At 40.3% G+C, this 20,438-nt stretch overlaps 1 protein-coding gene across 2 annotated transcripts in view; it reads right to left on the reverse strand.

Moving 5' to 3' along the window:
* nr5a2 (nuclear receptor subfamily 5, group A, member 2) overlaps window positions 1-20,438 on the reverse strand; it is a 56,019-nt gene that overhangs the window by 10,018 nt on the left and 25,563 nt on the right. For both annotated transcript variants that reach the window (XM_084415665.1, XM_084415664.1), the window contains 2 exons: window positions 13,550-13,669; window positions 10,046-10,193 (listed from right to left, as the gene is read on the reverse strand). In XM_084415665.1, the coding sequence (XP_084271791.1) occupies window positions 10,046-10,193; window positions 13,550-13,669 (268 nt within the window). The remainder of the gene's footprint in view (window positions 1-10,045; window positions 10,194-13,549; window positions 13,670-20,438) is intronic.

The following is a 20,438-nucleotide window of genomic DNA, read 5'->3' on the forward strand; positions in this document are numbered from 1 at the left end:
TTTCGCTGCTTATTGCGCTTAAATACACACAAAATAATGTCAAAATGTCTCCGTTTATTTCTGTTTCTAAATCATGAGTCTTTCTCTCGGGTGTCTGTTAGATCGCACTGGAGTAGAGAGCACTATGAATTGTTCTTCACGCGCACAGTAACTGAAATTTACAACTGTTAAAAGAAAAGGCTGAATAAACTGTTGCATAGATATGACACTAGATATACACTAAGCATCAGTATCTCTTCCCCTTGTTTTCTGCACTTTTCAATGCGAAGTGCTGCGCGCAATGACTCCATGTTGCTTCAAGCGCATGGGATGTGCATAAGCCGCTCTGGCGATCTATACTGAAGCCTTTCATATTAGGCCTATAATACTTTTGCCCAGTGAAAGATTAAGATTATTAATGGTATTTATTCTGTCCTATCTATCAAATGTTGTTTCCTCATGAAAAAGCTGCGCTATACATTTAAAATAAATGTCTTTTCATTTTATAGCATGTAAATACATTTATTTGTTTTTCATTAAAGTATTTTATAACAATACAAAGAGCAATGTGGAACATTTAATCTTTTATTTGTTCAAAACTAAATGTTATTTGCTGCTGAATTATCCACTAACCTCATTCATAATAGCATTTTAATGAAACGAGAGAGCTTGTCCGCAAAGATACAAGAGATGTACGCTGTTATAGTGCGTTGCCACTGACAACGGTCATATAATTTAACGTTGTATATGCTTAAAAAAAAGAACTGATGCGCACACTGAAACCATTTCAACAATTTTTACATTTTATTTGTTGTTTGTTGATTTCCAAATATAAAACTTCAGTGTGCGTATCAGTTCTTTTTGAACATTTTCATCTCATTTTAACAAAACCGTGATAATCGTGATAATTTGGGTCACTATAATCGTGATATGAAATTTTCATACCGGTACATCCCTATGTCAAGCCCTGTGTGTGTATATATATATATAACAAATCACACAAACAGCTGACAAACTTTTCAGACAGTACTATTTTCAAGGGGCATGTCTGCTCAGCTGTGTAGTGTATGTTTGCCCCGAGGGCTCATGGGGGCTGAGAGAAGGGCCTGTGTTTACCTTCTGCTGTGACCGGGTCACTTTTATAGATGTCCGCGGCACAGAACTCTTTCTATGAAATCGATTGAGAGATGACAGGCCGGGGAGAGGGGGAGTGTATGGTGGAGATTGTGTAACGCCCTTATCTGTGTTTGTGTGCAATGTTTAAATAAGACCTGGCAGCTCCCTGATCAATAGACACATCCAACCACAGCAGCGGCGGCTCGCGCCTGCTCGGCCAGATTGGCTCAGCAGAGAAGGTCCCGGGCTCGCGGGCACACCTGAGAGGATCTCGTGGCGTACCCTGAGAAATCGCAGGCTTTAATTGGCATGGAATAAGGAAGCGATGCACCCGCGGTGCAATATTAGCAGCCGTAGACGAGCTAGTAAGCTAGAGAGGCCTCAAGAAAAAAAAGGTCACGTAAGAAAGAAAAAAAAAACTCAGATATGCACAGGCAACAACAACAGGGCCCCTTTACAATGCACAAAAACGCAAAGCACGGCACCGGTGAGGGTGAATAATGAACTTCAGCCCATTGATCGGAAAAACAAAGCCTGTATATGTTTGTCCCAGCAGGACCGCAGGTCTCATAAATCTTTAAGGGTGATCTGTTTTTGCCACGGCGTTCCTTTTCAAATGCATCCCTTTCGATTCATGTGATAGACAGAAACGGCGAGCTATTATTATTTTATAGCACGCTAGCTCATTATACTTTGAAATGAATTTGTGTATTGCTAGTTAAAGCTGCGAGTGATCGCTAAAAGTACGAGCTATGAAATCGAATGCAAAATTCCGGCACATTCCGGATATTGATAGTTGTTGTTAGCGGTGAATCTTGTAGCAACGCAGGCCAGGTATCATAAAAATAGCACCCAAGCGCTCTGTTCTGGGGCAAATATCTGCAGGAACAGCCGGAGTTCATATGATTGATATTTCCAGTGCAGATATCACTTAGGAAACACCTGACATGAGTGGGGCATGTTTCGGGTCTGGCCTGCCTGCTAAGTACTGGAGCGTGAGCCAGCTAGCGTGTTATGCAGCCAGTAATAAAAGTTGCTCATTGATTTTCTGTTGTTGCTTGTAACAGTTAATGTTGATACATCAATAGCTAAAGGAAAGCACAGGGTTTAATAGGAGGCTGAAAATGTGGAAATATGGGAGGCTTGGGTGTTAAATCACAGAATCTATCCCCCAGATCGATAAGACAGTTACAGCAAGTGTCCCTCTGCTTTCCTAATGTTTTATAATAAACTGACAGCTTGTAATAAGGCTCTGGCAGAGGCAGAGGAAGAGAGGAATCCGACGGGACAGAGGCAAGAGTTGTGAGACGGAGAAGGAAAACAAGTACCTATAGCTCAGTGTATTCTCAATCACTTCATCCAGGCCTTTTGTCGAAGGAAAATCCAGCTGGCCTGCTCTTTCTGAAAGTGGGGAAAACTTTTACAAACAATTCACGGATACGCTTTTCACCTGAGACGGGGTTTTTAGTGCCAGATGCAATTGTATTCTGATTCGGTCAAGTTTTGCTGGTAAACTGGAGCAAAATTCAGCCCTACCTTTCCAGCTAATATTTTGGGTGATATGATTATGCTTTCAGTTACATATACCAGTGTTGCTATTGTTAACTACAACTATTCAAATTCAATGAAAAACGTAAACTAAAATTAAAGGCAAATTAAAAGAAGTTGAAGATGAAGTACTATCAAAATATTCAATCAAAACTAATACCACAACAAAAGCACAAAATTACTGAGACTTAAAAAAATAAAAATCGAAATATTAATAAAGGATTCTAAATAACTGACCTATACCAGTGTAATGGTGACATTTTACTGCCACGCTAAAATAATGATTATAATTTTTTTTTGAATTCCTTCTCAGAATTTCACATTTATACTCAAAATATTACTTCCGAATGACTTTATTCTCGTAAAGGCCTATTTTCTCAAATTTTCCTCTTTTTTTTTTTTAACATGACTTTAAAATGCTGTTGTACAGTGTAGTACTCTCTTAATACCATTCACCACATTTTACCACACTTAAATCCATTCAACAGAAACTGAAATGAAAAAGTCTGGCCTTAAATCTGATTATAGATTTGAGCTTCAAGTATAACGATAAAATCACAATGGGAAACTTCTATCTGTCAGGAGTAATACACCCAAAAAGAGTTCATCTTGTCTTTATCAAGAGTAAATCCATAGATGTAGATTCCAATCCCTACGTAACACTTGGCGACGTTACTTATCTGAAGCGTTTGTAGACATTCAGATAACCACGCTAATAGCTAACGATTGGCAATCACACATAAAGTTGTTTGCAATTTAAAGATAATCATAAAGTAATGTGTAGTAACAGATAAAGAACAAAAAGCAAAGAGATAAAAGCTAATTGCAGCCGTGACACACAAGCAAAGTGTCGAAATCAGAGCGGAATGGCCGGAATTCGGCGAACTGACTGAATGCGTGACAAAAGCCATTGGGTCTAAAGGTAAAGTGCCATCCTTTAAAAGCAAGAGCCCACTGTGTTGCACCGTGTCGACAGATATCAGCGGCTTTTAAAGCCTGATAAAGTCTGAAAGCCTCTTAAGGCTCCTAATGAGGGTGCCGTTTCATTGACTGCCTCTTGCCAAAGCGGCAGAAGTGAGGCTTTTGATTTCTGTCGCGTGGAATGAAAGGACAGTGGGCAAAAGAAATAACCCTTAAGTATTAGGGTCATTGCATGGGCTACTTCCTCCTCTGCTCAAGATTTGTAAAATATCAGGAAGGTTTTTCACCATTGAGCGAAATCTAAATGAGCGTGTTTCGTGACAACAAGCGAACACGTTAAGTGAGCGGTCAGATCGGGGAAGGGCTGCCGCACATTGTCGCAAATCACTGAAAATAAATGTCTTCATACACATTCTACGTGTGCATGGCCACGTCAATGTGTTTTCAAAGGGTGTCCGCGCACACATGCACTTGCTTTATATGTGTATTGATTAGACCCGGGCCTCACATCTTCCACATGACTTACAGCCCGTCAGTGCCAAACTGCTTGGCTCACAAGAAAAACCTGCCCCTATTATCTTGCATTTAATTAAGACATAGCTGCAGTTTTATGCACCATTATTTGGCCCCGGCCAGGGGTCTCCAAGGCGTAAATATTGAACCGTACCAGCCCTCGAATGTTAATCAATCCCAACCGACTTCCAAATTATTTGGTCTGTTTCAGGAAATTAATATTTGCACCTGTTATGAGTCTTTGTGCATGCATTACTGATCTCCCCTCTCTTTGCACAAGGGTAGACGTATCGATTCAGATCAAGGAAACAAGACGGGCTGGCTTAATTAGAGCTTACCTATGTGGGAACAGCCTTTTTTACTGCTTTAAAGCAAGAGTAAAGGGGAAAGAGCTGCGTGCCGTGACTATATGGTGTGTTGTTCAGAGGTGTTTGGACGAGACCCCCAGAGCCAAGCCTCAGGGACTTGAGATGCATCCCATCTCGTAGTCAAGTGTTGTTGCCATGGGTGGATAACAGGGTAGATAACACATTTTGACGAGAGCGAAGAGGAGACGAAAAAATGTCAATCATGTCAATCATTTTAATTTAAAAATACCGTTGATGTAAACAGTGTTGGGAACGTTACTTTAAAAAAGTAATTAGTTATAGTTACTCACTACTTGTTCCAAAAAGGAACTGAGTTAGTAACTGAATTACTCTATAATAAAAGTAACTCGTTACCAGGGAAAGTAACTATTTGCGTTACTGTAAAAAAAAAAAAAAAAAAAAGTTGCTATATGTCAAAGAATTTGGATTTTTTTTAACAGTTTTTAAGTCAGTTGAAATGAGTAGAACAGACAGGTGTTTGGACATTACTTTCAATATTTATTGCACGTCGACAGACAGCAAGAGGTTTATCCTGCACTTCAAGCATTATCTTTGTAAGAAAAGTAAACAGTTACACCATATAAAGTGCATTTAACTCTGCAAATTAAATCAACCTCTCTCAACTTTTTATTAAAAGTTTTATTAATAAAGTAAAGGCATTGGACCAGTTTATTTGTAGTGCACTGACTGTGCACATTATATAAGATTAATATATTTGTTTTCCTTAAAATTTTAATTAGCAGTAACTTAAACACTTTTTGATGTTTGAACGCCTCGGCTCACACACACACACACACACGCACGCACACACACAAATGTAAACACTTTGCGACTTTTCGATCGCGCCCGCGCCTGTCTCTCTCTCTCTCTCTCTCTCACACACACACACACAAATGTAAACACTTTGCAACTTTTCGATCGCGCCCGCGCCTCTCTCTCTCTCTCTCTCTCTCTCTCGGTTCAATACGAATACATGTACCGTTCCACCCCTAGTTCTTGCCTTTGACCTCAATGAATTTGAAGTAGTGCTTATATCTCCACCTTGAAAATGCCAACTTTTCATCGGATTGCTCCTGACTCGCCATCTCTGCTGCTTCATCGAATCTGTTTAGCTGGTGTGTGTGTGTGGCGCGTGTGCTGGCATGTGTGTAAAAAAACTGGCTCTGATTGGCTACCATGAAACACATGACCCTGCCTTAGCCAATCATAATCGCTTACCTTGTTATTAACCCACCTCCTCAATCGCTGTGCGAGCCAGGGGTGCGTTCGGATTACACAGTTTATTCAATCAATGCATAGTAATGCACCGCATTTAACGTTCAGTAATGTTAACGGCGTTGTAACGACGGGAAAAGTAATTAGTTAGATTACCCCGTTACTGAAAAAATAACGTCGTTACCTAACGCCGTTCTTTTAAACGGCGTTATTCCAAACACTGGATGTAAATACGACAAGTTTGCATATTTTGGTTAAATTAGTTTAATATTTAACGTTTTTGAAATTTCTAAAATCAGATGCCATTTTAAGGCGCAATTACATTCGTGAAATTTCATGATAAAAAAAGTCAGTTGTCAATAGTGTTGCAATGCACAAAGCACCGCTCACACAGAAGTCAATTTCAGACCGAACCGTTTTCTGTCGGTCAACGTTCGCGGAAAGAACTCGTTGTGAAATCTCGGGGCGTTTCAGACAGCGCGCAAACAACGAATTGCTTCCTCTTTCGCATCTCCTTGCACTTGAAAGGACACAAACACACAAAATGATGTCAAAATTCCCATCTAGGCATGTATTCTCGTAAACACAGTCAGTTAAATCTTAAGTGAACGTAAACAGCTGAGAAAGAAATCGGATGTGTATCATTATATTGGATCCCTGCGTTAGGTCTTAAAGTGACAGTAGCCTATAAATACCTGCAGCTGTCCGTCATTAGAGGACCACAACATCTTTAAGGGATAGTTCACCCAAAAATCATCCTCATGTCATTTCAAACCTGGGTGACTTTTCAAGAATATTTCAGCAGTTATTATCCTTACCATATTATCCTTACCATGAAACTCAATGGGGTCCAAATCGACAACACTGAACCCCACTTGACTGTATGGACAAAAAAAACAACAACAACAAAAACACTACTACTTTAGTGTTTTGCGGAAGAAAGAAAGACAGGTTTAGAAAGACATGAGGATGAATATGATAAAAAAAACCATCTATTCATGAGTTCCACCATTTGACCTAAAATTTTTCCTACAATGCTGGTTGAGTGCTTGAGTTGACGTTATGTCTCATCATTTTTCAGTAACTACCACCATTTTAATATGGCATTTAAAGATAGCTAGTAAAATGTTAGCAAGATGTTTCTTGTGGGCGAGACAATCGTAGATGTGTCTCCAACTGAAATGTTGGCATTCGACTCAGAAGTGGCCTCCACGATCGTCTCTACCCCCCTTAAACTCCACAAGAACATCTTTCACCCTTCAGCGCCTTTCCTGCTATTGAGGAAATCAATGTCTTGGTCGTAATTATTTAACCATTGATAAAGCCTTCAGCTCCTGCTAGAGCCCAAGCACCTATTCAACACATGGAGACTGACAGCGGGAAAGATAGAGACGCTTCGTCTGCCGGAAAAGCGTGAGAAGTGATCGGCTGACTGCAATCGGTCCTCCCGACGAGCCGGCGAAATCGAGGAGACAAGTGACTGCTCCCGGGTCAACTCATGTCTCACCTCCTCTTTATTGACACTTAGCTTTACAAAGAGCCCCCTGGGCTGTCCCGACAGTGACAAATTGCGATGGTTTGGCCATGCTGGGTGTGAACAGACACTAACTTAGAGCAGTGGGGAGTGGAACGGCGTGAGTAAATGCGATTTTGATTTCCGTTAACAGGCTTCATTTGTAAATGCAATACAGAGACACTACGTTTAACGAGTGTAAGAGGGCTGATCCAGTGGATTTGATGTTTTGATGTCACGGAGGCCATAAGGACTCCAATTGCTGACCTTGTGTGTGTGGCCTTGGGCTTAACAGCACATTTACCAGATAACTGATTCTGTTTTAAGCTTTATTTTTTATTTTTTAAACAGGCTTCATAAAGGATGAAATTTTAGTATCACGGCAAGAGCTGCCACACTGGCCTGAACACAAAAGTTCATACACATATATTTTGAATGAATTTAAATATAAGATTTCTCATTTTAAATGTATGATTTTTTACATGCATTTATTTCCATGCAATTGGAAATTTCGCGCGAGGGCAAAGTATCTCCCCCACACAGATTTCACAACGGGCTCAAGTTGGTGCCAACAGAATGTGCGGACTATAGACTAAGAAAAGTTGCTGCCTTAAATTTTTAAGTACAATCAATTTGGATGTTTAAGTCATTTGAACTTAAATTACATTAAACTGGCTTAAAAATGTAGTTGAATCTTGCTAAAGTTGAAAATTGCTTAACTTATTTTGAGGATTTAAAGCAATGTAAAAACATATGTTGTAAACGTATTGATCATATAACTTTTTACAGTGTATGTTTAACAAGAAACATTGGAGGAATGTGTTTAAACACCTTGATGACATACGTTTACTAGATATGGTGCAAAAATCCCCATTTTCCTCAGTGGAAACATGTTCTCCGCTTGTAAAGGGTTGAAGAGTGAGCAGTGGGCTGAGACGGAGAGAAGATAAGTTCCCATAATTTCAGTAGTTTTCGTAAGGCACCATGGGATTTTCATGCTTCATTTAATTAACCTCTGACTGGCTTCTCAATAGCAACTGGCAAAGTGTTTTTCTCATCCATGCACTTGTCTGTACATAGAGCCCCCCGCCGCACCACCCATCACCCACAGGATACTATTAATCGGAGCCATCTTTGATCTCTAGGCTTAGTCTCTTAGTCTTTCAGTCTCTCGGGGCCTGGCACACAGCATGGGTGGGGCTAGCTGCTAGCACGGGGCAGTGCCTGGGGCGATACACTCCCCTCAGGTGAGAGTTTTATTATGGATGATGTTTCCGCCAAATTATTTACACCAACACTCCAGATTCCCCCCAAACCACAACCACAAAACCTCAGCTACGCTAACCTGATCAACACAGCAAGGCTGAGAGGTCTGCAGTTTCATGTGTTCTCAGTGCTGCTCTTTGGTCTGGGTGAGATGCGAGGAATCTTCTCTAGGTGTGGCGGGGGATCTGGCGTGGATGCTTACGCCTGGCTTCATGGTTTCATGGTAGTTCAGGGATTCAGCAAACGGAGCAGCTAGAGTTCAAAGTACACACGCCCTCTGCTCATCGTATTCTCTTTTCTGGAACCACAGGATGGTACAATCGCGACTGATATGATGATGTCGAAGCGGATGTATTAATATTCCATGTTCTTTTGGGGCCAAACAGACACCCTGGTTCAGTTTTTTCATGTTGGTCTTTCATGGTGTCGACCTGTGTCTTTTGTGAATTGGCGGCAAGAGTTGCCTTGACCTGTAAGCCGTGGAACCTCTGATCGCTTCAATGTAAAGCTAGCAGGCTAACAGAAGCGAAGCTTTGAAGGTTACTGACAGTTTTAAAAGCAAAACTGGATGCACTCAGCATGCACAAGTTTGGAGCAAATGACCTCCTGATTTTCTTAACTTCAATAAAGCGGCCTTGGTTTTGTAAGTTTCCAAATTGTAAGTTTAACTAGAATTCGTATAGCACTTACAGTATGTGCAGTAAGCTAATGGTTCTATCTATTTTAATATATCATCTGATTTTTATTTAAATCAGATATTTATTTACATTTATTTTATTTAATAATTAATAATAAGAATTAATCCACCTCAAAATGAAAATTCTGTCATGATTCAAATATGGCAGGTTAAGACCACTAACATCAAACATTTTTATTTACATATTCTATGCAAGTTTTAGGATATTGCATAAAAATTGATGGATGGAAACATCATGATTCAAATCAAATTTCCAAAATGCACATAAAAAATTGTAAAAAAAAAAAAAATGTATGCTGGAAACACACTGTACGAATACATTCACTGAAAAAAAGAACAAAAACTCATCTAAAAAATAATAATCAAAAACTTACCCCAAAAATTGGATTTTGTAAATTCCAAAAATTTCGATTCCACAATTTATTCAATTTAAGTGCCTTTGATTTCCGTTTCTATTTTGGGCAGATTTTCCATTAAAATGTAGATGTTTTCTTTTGAATACATTGAAACAAGGCTTTATTTGTAGAGCGTTTTAGCAATAAACTGATTTTTTTTTTGCGTAAATTAAATCTGCAACTTAAATGAAAGTAAACTAGTGACGTATTGTATAAAGAGCGACGTAATGTATTGATGAGCGAATAAGATTTCTGAGCTACATGATTTTCAGAGAATAACAGTTTCAGACAGACCTGACTAGTCAGGCATCAATGGTAAGGCAGAGTCGGCTGGATAGGGTATGAGATGGTGGCATTCATAATGATGGTCTTATCATACAAGAGGAAGCGGTCTTGTGGCTTATCTCAAGGTCCCTCAAGAACCTTGGAAGCAAGCAAGCAAGTGAGATTTGGAGAATGCACAGAGGCCATAGACCGCTTCTCTCCACCCCTCCATCCCTTTCTCTGTACTCACCCAAGCTGAACAGCACCAGGAACTTGAGGCAGACGAACTCCCTCTGGTCCAGCTGGAGGGATCGCAGTTTGCTCACCATCTCCTGCGCGTGACTCAGGAGGTTGTTGAGTGTGGCACCGGCTTGGGAGGCAATTAGGGCGTAATCCACCTAAAGAGAAGGGGCAACAGTGTTCACACACACAAACAATAGAGGTTTGACCACAAGCAACATGGCAGATCTCTGAAGGTTTAAAACATCTCAGGTACAGACACTACAATGAATATAATTGCAAATAATCATTTGAAGATGGACCAGTGTTTCACATTACCAGTGTTCTCAGAAGCGAAAGTCGGGTGAACTTATATAGTGGTGAACGGAAACTAAAACAAATAGGATTTTTATAGGAGTTTCTATGACTATCCAAATAAAGAGAAAAAAAAATCGAAAGATTGATTACGGTTGTCAGAAGTGAGAAAGATGTCCTTCATTCCCTCAGCTGTTGAATTAGAAACACTGTTTTATGTCATTTAATGCCAAGTTAGGAACGTACAGTGGAAATGCGAAATTAAAAGAAAGATTGTTTTCCAACAGGTTTCCCCGTCTTCCATTGTTTGGTCAAACAGACAGCCTTGCCCCAAGAGCACGCCATTTGTTGAGCCAATTTGAGGCAATTATTGAATTACTTATTTAGAACTTTAGGGAAATGGATCATAAATGGAAATGCTATCAATTCCTAAGTTTGTTTTTGAGAAGTTGTGCTCATATTTGTTTGGACACTCACATAAGAGTTTCAGCCTTGTTCCTTGTTCATCAAAAATTCTATTTTTTAGTTTAAAAGTTCAATCAAACTTGAGCCAGACAGCACTTGGCACCACCTTGCAAGTCTGAGTTTTTCAGCGCCGGCTGAGGTAAGCATGTAACCAGCTCTGGCAGAGCTCTACGTTTCATACGCCTCTCTCCCTTTCTTTCCTTCCCAGGCTCCTCTCCACACAGCAGGGACAGTGCGCTGGGCCGAGGTCTGAATGATAATCAGCATCAAACCGAACGGGGAAGAGCTGCACGTTTCTCCATCCCTGGTGCCCAGACCCTCGGACCTCAGCGTCCCGCACCAGACGAGGGCGGTGGGGGTTAGCGAGGCGTGAGTGAGCGGGGGGCCCCTGGAGGTCCCTCAGGCTACCGGGCCGAACCCTGCGCGGGACCCCTGTGGCCCTCTCCTCCCCTTTCAGGTGCACTTAATATCTGCAGCAGCAGCAAATTTGTCTTGGAGGCAAGTCCTTAGCTGCCACTCACTGTAAGCAGGCCATATTAAATTTTTATATTTATTGACAATTCATTACCATAATTGACTGCGCCAGGGTTTCTGGAAGAAGGTAGACTACGGGCCTCCTAAGCGTAAGGAGAGCTCCCTCTGAGCTGGATTTGCAATTAAAAACGCGGGCGGTTTGGAATTTATTTATTGTGTAAATATGATGAGTGGAATTTTTTAAAGTCCTGGCTGGAGAATTGCGCATTTCTCACCGGCTGTTTTTCGTGAATCTCTTCAAAGCCCGTATGAAGCTACTGAAGTTGTCAATTAACTGGGATTTCACCAAGTGCCCCAAGCGTTAGTAACCAGATAAAAGTAAAAGTAGCGGGATGGGATCACAAATTGACACTAAGAAATAATACAAATAATAGTGCAAGCTGAAAACATTCAACATAAACATAAATGCAATACAAAGTTACACATGTTTAAATAATATTATAAATATTTTTTCAGGGGGGAGAACCTACAATTTTTTTTTTTTTATGTGATTTGAACAAGGTGTAACATTTTTGTTCCATAATGAGGGTTGACACGACACTTGGCGAGCAGTTTGTAGTAATATTCTCTAATTCATTCGGACATTGTAAATATCAGTGAAGGCTGAAAATACTGAGCACTGTATGAATATGATTATGATAATCTGGGTACTTCTGAAGGCCTGGGACCTTCAGTGCGAGAGGCAGAGACAGATACAGCACAAAAAGGAGAGGAGGGGGAGATGTATGTCTGTGACATATTGGAAAGTCGCCCATGTAGTGTCATGTGTCGCAGCATTTTAGGACTGATCCCACACAGTGCTTTGCTGCCATATCAACACTAGGGAGTAACAATGACACAAACGCCCTCAAACAAGACGACAGCCAGTGGGCAGTTCAGATGACAGTCTTGTTATATAGTAAGAGTATCTTGTAGCTAGTAGCCAAAAAAATGCAAATGTATGAATCTAATCATTTATTTCTACTAATAGCCAGTACACTGAGAGGCCGTCTGAAGTTATATTCCACTGATTTACAATATGCGTTTGTTTGTTATGCATAAATCCAGCCTGTGTTCATGCGCGAGTGTGTTGTGTGGCCGGGCTGTCAGTAGTCTGATCTGGAATAATAGGAAGTAATGAACTGTTTGAGTCTTTGCCTTCTCCCTCCCCAAAGGCTTTTTTTTTCAGCACCAGCTGTTCATTAGGCAAAATATGCAAACAAGGTCCTCCACCCTGCCCCCAGCCCTCCGTCAGACCTCGCTAATCAAACACAGAGAGAGACGCTACGCAGAGCACTCGCAATCCAGACAAATCAAAGATAGCGAGCACGGTGAGCTCTCAGAGATCTCCAGATGTGGCACATCACATACTTGCTCAGATTGTATTGCTCAGAGGTTGCTCTTTCACGGCTCAGGAGGCTAGAAACCACTTTCACACCAACCGAACAAATCAAATTATGACCTAAAATAGACTTTGAGTCTGTAAAATTGACCAGAGCATGCGTCACGGCACTAGATCACAGCTATGAAAAGTAACAGATATCAGTTCTTGAACTTTGCTCTTATCCTAAGATGATCTCTCCATATCCCTGTCATATTTATCATATCATTAATCACCTACAGTACAATTCACTTCTGTTTCAAAACGGTTTGGAATAGTTCTGCAGTTCACGAGTCCCAGTGTTTGAGCTGTCACTACAGTTGGAGATCACTTTGTTGAGCAGGAGATGGAGGAGGGAAAACATAGAATTAAAAATTAAACTCATGCCTTACTGACAGGCAGACAGAAGCATATTTATTTATAAGCAGTTTAAACATCTTCTGGAAGTGTGTGTGTGCATGTGCTGGAGCCGGAGACAGAATTAAAGGTCCATGTGTGCAGAAAACTTCAGCTGAGCCCGAGGCGTCCGTCCAGCGCTGTTCCTCAGAGATGACTGAGGTAAATCATACATATCTTCTGCTGCTTTTCCCTCCTCGTCCGTCTCTCTCTGTGTCTCTCATCCCTTCTTCACCACGATGACTCGTGCATGCTTAACCAACCATTTTATTTATTCGTTCACCACGCACTTGATAAGAAGTGTACAATTGATTATTCTGGCCACATTAGTTTATATCTAAGCGTAATCTATTTTTAATGGAGTGGCTGGGGCAGTCGATAGCACTTTAAAGGATGTTGATCCACACTGGCAAAAAGGCTTGATGAGATCTACTGGGAGGAATGGAGACTGGAGCGGACACTCACCTGTTGCCCCGTCACCAGGAGGATGGAGCCCTCTTTGGCGTGCATCACCTGCCGGAAAACGTGGTCCAGGATGAGGAGTTCACTCCAACAGTTCTGGAGAAGCTTCATTTGGTCGTCAACCTGAGGAGAGACCAACAAATGTGTAAGAATGCGTAGATACTTCTTAACCTTCAGCTAGAAGTAGTAATTTGGGTAACATTCAACACACTTCAAAGTTTTGAATTTAACCTTAAGGTTGTATCAGCGATTTCAGGCCCAAACATAAATGATCACATTCATCTAATCTTTCCTAACGATCCGCTAGCTGCCCGCCCCATAAGCATGCCGTCAAAAAAACGTGTCTCTGTAGGCAGCCTAGGCTCTGAGATCTGCACACAAAAACAATTGGGTTCACCAACCACTCAAAACCAAAATAAATAGTGTTCCAACCAATCACCGACAGGCGGTGGGTGTTGTGAGGTTTTGCGCTCGTGGTTGTTGGTTCCTGACTGCACGCGTTGCACTGGTTGTCGGTGATTGGTTGGAACACTATTTATTTTGGTTTTGAGTGGTTGGTGAAACCAATTGTTTTGGTGTGCAGGTCTCAGAGCCTAGCCTACAGAGACACGTTTTTTTGATGGCCTGCTTATGGGGCGGGTAGCTAGCGGATCGTTAGGAAAGATTAAATGAATGTGATCATTTATGTTTGGGCCTTTTTTGGGCCTGAAATCACTGATACAACCTTTAAGTTAACTTTTTCACAGATGAGGCTTAAGCATAATCTTAGACTAAAATGCATGTTTGAGCTGTTTTAACTGAATGCAACTTGCACTGACATTTCTTAAAAAAATCTGTTTAAAGTGCCATTGGTTTGTCTCAAGTTGAACACCTGTTTTTTTTTTTTTTTTTTTATGCACATTTATTAAAGCTACTTAAATGTCCTAAGTGAACTAAGGCCTAATCCTGGCTTAATCTAAACACTGTCTGTAAAACCGGGCCTTAAAATGCTAAATACTTGGCGGACTTAAACCTTTCTGTGTAAATCGTGTTTGTCCTGTAGCAATTGTCCTAATCTGAATACGTATTTTAGCAGATTTAAAGTTAGTGAATAAAAATGTACCCTATAACCCGCTCCCAGTCACATACTGAACCCTAATCAAAGCATATTTTTTGAGAGGGAAAAAGTCCAAACAACTTCCCTATTCGGCTGATGTCATCAAGCCATCTTATTGTTTAACTCCGCCCCAACAACCACGTCATAAAGGAACTTTTCATAATCTCAATTGTTCAAATTTCTCATTTAATATCGGAAATATGACACCATATAGAATTAAAATGGGTTGCAAATGCCGTTTCACGTTGTTTTTAAGTTGTTGTTCAGTCAGACGAAGTGTCCATTTGTCATTTGAGTGTTATTTCAAACTTTGACTGTAATTCGGACAACCAGTGTGAAATCAATATTGGTCAATATTGGTCGCAAGAGGTCATTCTCATGTGAACTTCACCGGATGTCACAGTTTTCTGTTAATTAATCTGTTTGTCGAGCGATACGGCTTCATTTATCCTTCATGATTAAGTAGCATGTTCAGTGTAGCACAGTTAGGAGCACGTACGTTGAGATGCTCTCAGATGGGAAGAGAAAAGCTCCAACAACGCATTCATTGTCACCCTGCTTGGTTCTCATGGCCCCCTCGGTCAATTATTAAACACAGAGGTGAAAAGAGCCCTTTGAGTCCGATGTTGGCAAGAATGAGGAAAAGCACTGAAAATGAGTCCCTGTCCGACTATTCTTTAAACTGCCATGCTTCTGTGCAGATATTCGAAGAACAACAAATGAAATGGTTTTTATTCCCAAATCACAGATGAAAAATGAAAATACAGAAATGTATTGAAACGTAACAAGTCCTGTGAGGACAGCGAGTCAGCTAAGGACGTGAAAATAATACTTGCGGTTTCTCAAAGCAGCGATAACGTGAATGAAATGCCTCTACTGCTTTAAGAGACTCCATCGATATCTGTTTTTGATTGTTTTGACTGCTCGTGATTCTTGTTTGTGCTGCTCTCATAGTCATAACAATGCTGCAAAATCAATCTAAAGAATGTATTTCCAAATCTGGCAAAGCAAAAGCCTCAGAAAAGCAATAAAATCTCTTCTTATTTGGCATCACTGCCCTTATATCAACTGATTTACTGTAGAGTCAATACTATATGACCTAATTTCTAATATAAATTCTCCAGGTTCAAATACTAGGACTGATTTTTAAGCCCAAGTAGCCAATATATGCATCTGAAATTGTTAACACATCTCATGTATCTGCCAGCAAGTCAAACGTGCCCGTTCTACAAAGAAACCTGTCATTTGGTCTTTTTTTTTGACAGGCGTTCTCATCAAAGGCCTTGTCGCCACATGAGCCTCTTTTGCCTGGCGCATTTGGGTCATCAAACAGAGACGAGTCAAAGCAGGGGAAGACACAGCAGACTGGGGCCGCTGCCAGACACACGTCAGATGGACAGAGAAGGCATCTCTGACCTTTTAAAGTGCGTCTGACACCGCTGTTTCCATGTCAGCTCGCTTCCCTTTGCACTGTCACAGCTATGTGTAAGTCGGCTCTGATGTGCACTTACAACAGGCAAGCTATGTCCTTTAACACTGGAGCTAGTGACTTTGTAGGTTTAATATACAATGGCTATCAAATGTTAAAGTTTTTCTGTGAAAATCGTTTGTAAAAATATTTCTGCTATCTTTATTATTTTTTAAATCTAATGCTGAATTGAATTAAACAAATTAATAGAGGTCGACCGGTAAATCGGTTTTGCCGATTAATCGGCACCGATAACCGATTGTTCCAGTTATAGTTATTGGTAAAATTCACAATAGTTTTTTACTAAAAATGTACACAGTTGCATCTTAAATACGTACAAAGGTTTGTGTTTATTAGGCCTCTTTCATGAAACGTGAGCAGAACAAATTTCTGTGTAAATGTGTAAAAATATTGTTACGAACAATTTACACGGAAAGTAGAACATTCATTGTTACAATATACAAAACCTACCAAATACGTATAAAAGTTTGCGTTCATTGCACCTCATTCATGAAACATGATTTGTATACAGTTTGTAAAATAACTTTGATTATTTTTTAATTAACACGATTCCTAATTGAATTTGTCAATTTACAGACAATTGCTATCAAATACGTACAAAGTTGTACAAAGACTTAATTTTGTGTAAATTATTCGTAAAACTACTTTTAATATTTGTAAGTATTATTGAAACTATTTCTGAATTGAATTTGTCAGTTTATAAAGGAGGTGTTTTACAAACATTTTTCAAAGAAAATAGCATTTTCATTGTTTAAATATACAGTATCTATTAAACATTTAAGACATTTTAGGTTTATTATTCATGAAACAATGTTTTTGTGTTTTGTTTCACAAACAGCTATTCTACTTAAGTTTAATGAATGAGGCCCATTGTGTTTTAAAATCATAATATGTATACCACCCAAAACACCAGCAACATTGGCGAAATATGCTGTACTTCAATGTCGTAAAGCTTTTGTGATTAGTATTTTTTTTTCCCACCATGGATCCCGGGAATAAACTCACAGATTGTAAATTCAGCTGTATAATCAGGACATGCTAAAAATAAGATTGCAATCGTGTGTTAATGTTTATCTAGATGAGCAGGTCGTGTAAGGTGCTGGAAAAATACCTGGAGGTCAGCCAAAGAAAAACACACTTATTGATTTCAGTCTAGAGGCATTAAATTAGGAACCTCAGACAGCTTTTGTTCAACTGACTGAATAAGCAGCGCTTAAACATCAAATCTGTTGACCTACACTGAAATCTCACAATTCACAAATTCTTCTCGCATACTCCAGATACACAAGGTGTGCTCATCTAAAACACCTAAAACTCCGATTTTTATTGCGTTTATTCATGTGCTGCACTTCCAATTTTTCAAAATCAGAGCTTTTACTTTCTCTCTTATGATAAAAAATTCATATCCTCCAAGAAACCAATTTAATTCCTTTACGGTCATTCAGGCATTGCTAGATCAATGTAGCGATCAATTGCTGAACCCCCCGCAGTGGTCCTAAAGAAGATCCTTAGACCCTCAACGGCATTACGGAAATTTCCAAATGAATGTAAAGTGATTATGTGGATTCCAGCCTTTTTTCATTTTTAATGTAAATGATGTGCAAATATGTCTCGTTGCATATCCAAAGTAATATTTATTCATCACTGCCTGAAAGGGTTGACCGGTGATAATAGAATAGAGTCCAAATTGCCAATATGAGCTTTTTTTCTTTATCCCACATGGTTTTGGTAGAGTGCCACAAGCATTGTTAAGGCACGAGTAACGAGCTTACGCAGCTGGAACTGCTTTTAATAAGTATTTTTTTGTTGTTTTTGAAGTGCCCTAATGAACAGATTAATAGAATCTCCTTGAGTGCCCATTAATGAACAGAATGAGACAAATGATTTATTTACAACTAAAGGCAGGCTGCAAGTACGCGGCCCACAATCACATTTGCATAAATACGAGGATGGGAGAGAAAAAAAAAAGATGAGGAGGTAAAAGGAAAATAAATCCCATCTGAAATCTTTTGACCTCTTGGATGCGGATCAGTTTGGCTAGTCGGGAAACTACAGGTGAGGTTTGAAGTGCACTTCAATGGTGCCGTCAGGCAGTGAGCTTTGAGTCGTCGTCTGTGGACATCTGTTCATACGCTTGTACGCACACTTCATCTCTGTCAGGCTGGCAAATATTAGTTGATGTTGGATGTTTCCCTTCTGTTGGTGAATTTTTACAGTATTTCATAGTTAATGCCGTTTATATAAGAAACAAAATAGATCATTATTTTCTGAAGCGTTTTAGGTTGTTGCTAAAGGTCTAAGGCTAAAGAGCTTTAGCATAAATGGGGTGTTGTTGCCATCTCCCAGAAATGAGTTTTTGCAGGGTGGGATGTCTAAGTCGGTCACATGGATTCGCCAAGTTGACCAGCAGAAAGCTGCTTGGTTTGAAAGGGACTTCTGTGTGAGCTGTGCTTCATAGATATCGCTATTTGCCAGCGATATTTCGCTGAAATTTCATGAACGCACCTTAATCATGCTCCAAGAGGGCTCCAACCCCAATTACACACCCCTGAACCAGCTAATCAAGCTCTTACTAGGCATACTAGAAACTTCCAGGCAGGTCTTTTGAGGCAAGTTGGACTGTCCCTATCGCATCTGTCCACAACAATCCACACAGTTAAAGGTATCATTCATGTCCGTAGCACAAAAGGTATGTGCCTAAGTTTAATTCCAACAAATTCCCTAATCTCTTTATCAACACTAACAGTATTTGGAAACCTATAAAAATACAGTTAATCTCAAGTTTCCCTGAATCCCCAGAGGAAGTGCTAACAATTTGTACTGAGGTGTCACATTCTGGCTTCCTCTTTAGTCGTCCCGTGGGAGCTGATCTGACGTGCTTTGGATGCTCGAGACTGAAGGGGCCTGGTTTGGTTTATTTGGCCTCACTTTTCCCTGATCTTGTGGAAATCTCCCGGCTTGTTTGTCATGGCAGGGCCTCTGTTTGCTCTCTTGCTCTCTCGCTGCCAGGGGGTCTGATAAGCATGCTGGGACTTTGAGCAGGTGGCCACCAGCCGCTGCGGCCGCATTGCTTCATACCCGTGCTCCTCTGAGGGAGCTGCCTGGCATCTCGCTCTCTCTCCGGACTTATTTTAGAGTCCGACGTTGCTACATATGGGATAGAGCTCAGTGAAAGAGCATTGCATGAGTTTTTAAGACACAGTTTACCTAAAATCGTACTCACACTGTATGACTGACTGTCTTCTGAGGAACACAAAAGATGTTTTGAAAAGCAGCTCTTTTCCATAAAATGAAAGCATATCGTCAACAAGGGACTTAAAAAATAGTCCAAAAAATCCCAAGTTTCTGAATAATTTTTTTTTTTTTTTGTGTTCCTTAAAAGAAAATCTATCGTATGACTTCAGAAGACTTGTAATATAGTGCTATAGCCGTATGGACCACTTTTTTGGACCCTGGCCAAACAATGCTTTCATTATGGACAACAGCATTCTTCAAAATTTCCCAAAAATCCTACGGGCTTAAGTTAACTGAATAGATATATGAATACAAAATGGCTAATCGCAGTGGTTTTCAAACATGTAGGCTAATTTATACCCGCATTATTAAAATGTGCTCCAAATGTTTAGATGTGTTGCGTGTGGTGTGTTACCGCAGTATAAGAAAGGCTGGACGCAGAAACCGACTCTCAGCAATGCTAACTATCCATGCTGTAATCTTGTCCCAGTGATGTTGAGTCCATGGGACGCATAGATTATGTAGGCTTTCACCGAATGCCTGACAGCAATGTAAATTGAGATATCTTTGGGAAAACATTTGCATTCCTCGTAGAAGCTATATTTGAGAAGACCTCGTGGTATTCTTACTCTGAGTGTCTCTGCGAGGGGGGATAAACAGATGCTCATAATTCATGTGTTAGTGTGCAGGTGAGCAGGTTTGGGACTCGTCCAAGGCTAGCAAGTGGACAGCGAGCAACTCGACGGAGTGACTGGCTGATGATAGGGTTGGAGGAGGGGTGTTTTGATCGATCGCGACGAGGAATAGAGATTGATCAGTTCCCACGGTGACCGCATTAACACTCTCCCGAGTGTGACTCCTGACCTGTGAAACACCCAGAGTTTGATCACAGCCCCACAATAAAAACAACACGCGTCGGCATTCAGCAGGGTTTAGTGGGACATCAAACATCACAGGACATCACCGAGATGAATGGGACTATAAATGCTTCTTCTAATTAGTGCTTAACCGATATATATATATTTATACAGGTGTATACTAGGCTCTACTATTGCTGGGATTTAAATGAAAAT

Source organism: Rutilus rutilus (genome assembly GCF_951802725.1).
Source record: "Rutilus rutilus genome assembly, chromosome: 8".
Lineage (NCBI taxonomy): Eukaryota > Metazoa > Chordata > Actinopteri > Cypriniformes > Leuciscidae > Rutilus > Rutilus rutilus.